The sequence below is a fragment of the Theobroma cacao genome, chromosome 1, assembly GCF_000208745.1.
Source record: "Theobroma cacao cultivar B97-61/B2 chromosome 1, Criollo_cocoa_genome_V2, whole genome shotgun sequence".
Lineage (NCBI taxonomy): Eukaryota > Viridiplantae > Streptophyta > Magnoliopsida > Malvales > Malvaceae > Theobroma > Theobroma cacao.
The window spans coordinates 11,845,208-11,851,498 of NC_030850.1; the positions used below are offsets into that span (position 1 = coordinate 11,845,208).

The 6,291-nt window shown below is 33.5% G+C and overlaps 1 protein-coding gene across 1 annotated transcript; it reads right to left on the bottom strand.

Annotated features, from left to right (window-relative positions):
- Window positions 580-2,908, bottom strand: LOC18612339 (plant UBX domain-containing protein 4). The gene is made up of 4 exons (XM_018114374.1): window positions 2,279-2,908; window positions 1,883-2,174; window positions 1,352-1,447; window positions 580-1,255 (listed from the first exon to the last, which is right to left on the bottom strand). The coding sequence occupies exons 1-4, from the start codon at window positions 2,779-2,781 to the stop codon at window positions 869-871; spliced, it is 1,278 nt and encodes a 425-aa protein (XP_017969863.1). The 5' UTR covers window positions 2,782-2,908; the 3' UTR covers window positions 580-868.

Here is a 6,291-nt window from a genome sequence, read left to right on the forward strand (position 1 = left end):
CCATTTATCCTTGTTAATTAATTCATATACTCTTTATTTAAAAATTTATTTATAAATTATCAATTATACATTTAATAATTTTTTATCTTGTTCAACAAATAAAGTTAAACTTTTTTTGCACAGAACTCCGCTGTCATTATTTCTTTCTACTTCAGGCAAGTTCCTTCTTACACTGAGTGACTAACTTGCCTAGCTTCCTTTTCCCTTCAGCAAAAGCTCACTTCCTTTTCTCTTGTTCAAGAGATGGCATATCTTGCTCTGTGGCTGTACTGTTTTCTTTCTGTGTCCCTGCTATTTCTTTTTCATGACGTTGTGAGCTTTGAGCTCTCTGTTGTTGACTACTTTCAACTTTTGCTAAAGTTTTGTGCTTTTGTCTGTTACTTGGAGCCTTGTTTGGCTCTATCTTATTCATCATTAATCGTTTAAAAGCCAGAAAATTTGGTTCAAAAACCATGGGTTTCCCAGTAAGAAGAACAAGAGGGTCCGGTGGGATGGAGAATTTGAAAAAGAAACATTTCTTTTTTACCAATCAAACGCTGTTAAGTTGCAGCCATTTAAATTGCAGAAAATATCTTCCACTAACAACCTACCAAACGCCCAAGGGCAATTTTTCAATTATGAAAGTAACAATATGTTTTACAAATATGAGGCTGAAAGTGTTCTTTCATGTAACCTATCGACTACATTTTTATAATTTAGTCTACAATATGACAAACTGACTAAAACAGTTCTAGTGTAATCAACAGCAGATTTTCTGGTCTGTCACATGAATCCCAACAGCTTTGAGAAGTAGACTTAAATGTTTTGAGGGCATGATGTATCACGGAGTCAATAAGTCATGGAGGTAAAAGAAAAAAGCAAAACTTGGCTAGTATTTCTGGATAACAACTGAACTAGCAATTCCAGCTTGCTCTACTGTCTGGTCCAGATCAGACAGTTGTTCAGGAGGGAACCCCATTGTCAGCAACTGGTAGTTCCTTGCTCCACCAGGTCTTGATGCATCAATGAAGCCACGGATGTCTCTGATGGTATGATGGTAGTTGAAGCGCGAGACCATGCGTGTACCATCTGCTAACCTCAGCTGAATAGAGGTTGTTGGCAATGATGAATCCACAACCAGGCCCATAGATGGCACTGGTGCAGTGATGATACTACTGGCAGAAGCAGTTGGCTCAGATGCAGTAAGGCTGGGGCTGCTGCTACTGCCTAGAGTTCTCCCAACACCCTGAAATACACTTTGGTGCTTCTTTGGTTCCTGCTTCAAAAAAAAGAACACAAGAGAAACATAAACACAGAAGCAGGCAAAGGGATAAAAATGCAAAATATATAAGAGGAGATATAAAAGACACACAGAGTAGTTTTCATCCCGCCTAAAGAGGTGAAGATCCAATTTTGTACTCCTATCAGTTGGTTCAAGCTCTTTCGGGCATTCAGAGTTCATCACACTCTGCATTCAAAGGCAATTGAGAATAAGCACATACCATCTCTACTTAACAATAAGCACTAGCAGAGATATATACACAGTTGCGCACATATATAACATTCTAAAATCAAACTTCAACAAGAAAGTCAAAGATGTTCCAATATGTAATCACCTCAATTTTATCTATGAATGAAACTTCCGTTACTCAAGGTGCTGGATCAACTACTAATAAACATACTGATAACGGCAACTAAAAGCCCAAGGTCCATAATCAAATAATCCCGTCATAGCATTACACTACAAAAGCTAATTGACTTGAACTTAAACAGAAACATCTCAAAACAATCTCCAAATGGCTAAACTCTTTTAATTCATCAAACAGGAAAATGCATGCGTATTATGTACTGATGCCAATATCACAACATATTCTTTGTAGAGCAAATTGTGCATTGTTATTACCTCCAAGAAGGAAGCATTGGCAGGATCGTCCAAGCGACGCAACGGCCCATCATCAACGGTAAACCCATTCCTCCAAAAAGTAACATTGTGAGTGACAACTTCAGGTGGTGGGGGGGGAGCAGGTGCCACAGTTTCTCCAGAGAGTAATCTCGCCGTTCCAGTGAAGCTTCTCGTGCTCGACGACGATGGTCGGAAATAATCATCAGATCCTTCCACAGCTCCCGCTTGTCTCGCTTGATTAAATATCGAATCCACATCATTATGCTTGGAAGGATCTCGAATCACCATCCCACTGCTCACCCAAATAACCAATTAAGAATAAATTTTTTGCCTAATTTTCCAAAATTAAGGGCCAAAGTTTTTTTTTTTTTTTTTAAAAGGAGTTAAAAATTAAACCTTTTTTCACCACCAGTATAATAGTCTTGGGCTTCATCCGAATCGCTGTCGGACCCACCAGGGGGAGTCCGGTTCAGATCCGCGAGGGTCCGAACGCCACGAGCGTTATTGCTACCAGACGGTTTCTTATCAGCGTTGCGGCGGGACCGCAGCTGGTAAGGGGCACGAGAGGGGCGGACAGGGGAAGGGGAGCGAGAGCGGGAAGGCGATTGTGAGGGAGAGTAATCAGGGGAATCGGACGGCGAGGGAGTAGGGGAATTATTGAGGTCGCGGGAAGGTGGAGGTGCGATCGGGTGCGGTTGGTGTGCAGCGGTGGTTGCGGTGGAGTTGTTGTCGAGGAAAGTCGAAACGGCGGCGTCGAGGTCCCACTGGTGGGATTCTAAGAAGAAGAGGGCTTCTTCCTTGGAAGAAGAGGTGATTTCGATAAAGGAGTTGATTAAAGCTGCGTTTTGATTGGCGGTTGGGTTGTTGGGAATTCCTTGCTGCTGCGTTTCGCGCTCCATTGTCGAATTCGTTTTTTCGTTTTTTTTTTTTCTTGAGTATCTTCGAAACTGTGATAAAGTAAATGGGGTGGGCTTGCAACTCTTGTTTTATATGTTGTACAGTTGTCTGTTGCAGTGCTTTGCTTTCTTGATCGGATTAGAATTGCTTCTCTTTTGCGTCTTTATTCTTAAAACTCGGAGTTATCAAAACGGCTGCGTTTTTGGGATGTTATATCCACGTGGACCATACGCTGAGCACGCCGTTGTCCAGATGAATGAGGAATCTCTTTCTTTTGTTCTTTAAAAAGAAAAAAAAAAGAATTTCTTTTCTTATATATATATATATATGAAAATGGATTGAACCGTTTAGCTTTCAAGAGATTATCTCTTCAAACAGCTTAATGTCCACTGACAATATGTTGATTTGAGTCTTGAATTCTATTTTAAGTTTACTAAAATTTTAAATCTTATTTGACTAAAATTTTTGTTTGTATACTCATTTGAAGATTTGACTCTTTAATTAATATATGATTTTCCTATTTAAAGAATATGTGCTTGAATTCTTTTTAAACTTCTTATTTCACATTAAATATTTGTATGATTTTAAATTTTTTATTCCACATTAAGTGCTATTTGAGAGAATTTAAACCACTTGTTCCACATTGTGCTAATTGAGAGAAGTGCTCTAAATGCCCTAAAAAGTGAATACTTTGTAATTCTGATCTTTTATTCTAAGTAGAGTGAGTTATTTGAGTAAGTGCTTTTAAGAAGTTATTGACAGAGGATATGTAAAAGGATCGTGGGTTGGTTTAAGAAATTAGACTTGGGCAAGAAGTTAAGGATGTCAATAGGTATTCTGTTACAAGGTACTTGTGAGTACTTGACTCGATTATATAGGGTTAGGGTATTTTATTATCGGGTTTGAATAGTAATTTCACTATTCGTATCGAGTTCGAGTAGGATTCGAGTACCATCCTTTGGGTACCTAATATCTGAACCCCGATTATATTTTTTTAATTTTATGTAATTAAAGACAAACCTATATTGCTAACTAAATTAATTCAAGCAACTATGATTATTAATTAATTTGTAATATCTTTTAATACATATACTCTATAAATTGTGTTAATTTATAAAACATATAACTACTATTATATATATACTTTTAGTATGTATACTTTAAATATAAACACATTTACTTTTTATTTTGTATTAACATTACAAAATTATAACTTATAAAATTATTAATTATAATATATGTACCTTTATTTATATAAACTTATAAAATATATACTTAAAAGAAGTTATGAGATTATAATAGTTTGGAACCTAACTATTTTTTTTAATTTTATGCAATTAATAACAAACATATATAGTCAATTAAACTTGTAATGTTGTTTAAGTTGTTGTTTGGATATTTATTTTTAATTATTTAAGTTGATATTTGATATTTTTATTTTTGCTNTATACTTAAAAGAAGTTATGAGATTATAATAGTTTGGAACCTAACTATTTTTTTTAATTTTATGCAATTAATAACAAACATATATAGTCAATTAAACTTGTAATGTTGTTTAAGTTGTTGTTTGGATATTTATTTTTAATTATTTAAGTTGATATTTGAGATATTTATTTTTGCTTATTTAAATTTAAATTTTATTGTTTGTGTGCTCTTATAAATTTTATTATTAGTGAACTATATAGAATATGGATAGAAATATTATTATATATAAATACGGGTACAGATTCTGATTTGGATAATTAAGTACCCATGAAGAGCATTTTAATAATTTTTGTATATAATCGAATTTTTAAACGGGTTCGGGTACTTATTGGGTAGTGGATATGTATTAGGGTTCGGGTTAGGGTAGTAAATTTTAAAAATATTCAAGTAATTATAGGGTTTAGGTATCCCATTTACTAATCGGGTATGTATAAGTTTTTTGATAAGCTCTTAAAATTTTTTTTTATAACTCATTGTTTATGTATGATTTTTAATTTTTTATTCCACATTAAGTGCTATTTGAGAGAATTTAAACCACTTGTTCCACATTGTGCTAATTGAGAGAAGTGCTCTAAATGCTCTAAAGAGAGAATACTTTGTAATTCTGATCTTTCATTCTAAGTAGAGTGAGTTATTTGAGTAAGTATTTTTAAGAAGTTATTTTTTTTTTGAAAAGTTGTTTTTAAGAAGTTATTGACAGAGGATATGTAAAAGGATCATGGGTTGGTTTGGGAAATTAAACTTGGGTAAGAAGTTAAGGATGTCAATAGTTATCCTGTTACAAGGTACTTGCGAGTACTTGACTCGATTATATAGGGTTAAGGTATTTTATTATCGGGTTCGAATAGTAATTTCACTATTCGTATTGAGTTCGAGTATGATTCGAGTACTACCCTTTGGGTACCTAATATCTGAACCCCGATTATATTTTTTTAATTTTATATAATTAAAGACAAACCTATATTGCTAACTAAATTAATTCAAGCAACTATGATTATTAATTAATTTGTAATATCTTTTAATACATATACTGTCAAACCCTGCTTTGTAAAATAATTATAATGTCATTCACATGCTCGATAGAATGTTTGTATATTTAGGAAGTTCGAGAAATCGTTAAAAGACGATATTGCCCCTAATGGTATCATTAAGTCGATTAAGCCTCGAACTAGTTCAAATAGGAATTTTAAGGTGAAATTAAGAGTTTCACAGTTCAGGGATGACTCAAAATGGTAATTAGGAGTTCGAGGATCAATTCGGAGTCAAATTGAAATTTTCACTATATAGGGGTAAAATTGTAATTTTTCCATATGCAGACAAAATTTGAGATTTTGAGAGAATTTAGATCACATTTGACAAATTGGAGAATGGTATGAGTATAAGGGATGAAAAATATGTCTATGGGCAATTTTTCATTTTTGGGGTAAAAATGTAATTTTTCACTTTTTGGGGTAAAAATGTAATTTTTCACTTTACGGGGGCAAAAGTGTAATTTTTAAAAATTTGCTCTACCAAAACTTTGAAAAAGTCTAGAAATTTCATGGAAGACATGGATAAGTGAAGAGGATTGAGTGGTAGAAAAAGAAAGTAAAAAAGATGGCTAGAAAAAAATAAAATAATAAAATATTCAAAAGGTAAATAAAATAATAATATTTTATTAAGCCTATTAAAAGGCTTGAAAATTCCAGAATTCTTCATTTGGATGGTCAGCCAAAACCAGCAGGATAGAGAGAGAAATAAGAACAAACCCTAGAGTGAGAAAATTCAAAGAAAAAGTGTGATTTTTCAAGGAATCAAGTGTTTAAAGGTATGATTTTTCAAGCTTAGCTTAAGATTTATCATTTCCATGCATTTCTCATCATTTTCCATGGTTGAATCATGTGTATTTGAGGATGAATTCAATTCTAAAAAATGGGTTAGGAGAGAGAAACTTGTTAGATTAATTTGATTTTAAGTTATGTTAGTGTTTTAAGTTAGTTTAGCATATTTAGGAACAAAACAACAAGAAAAGAATTTATTTTCCTCCA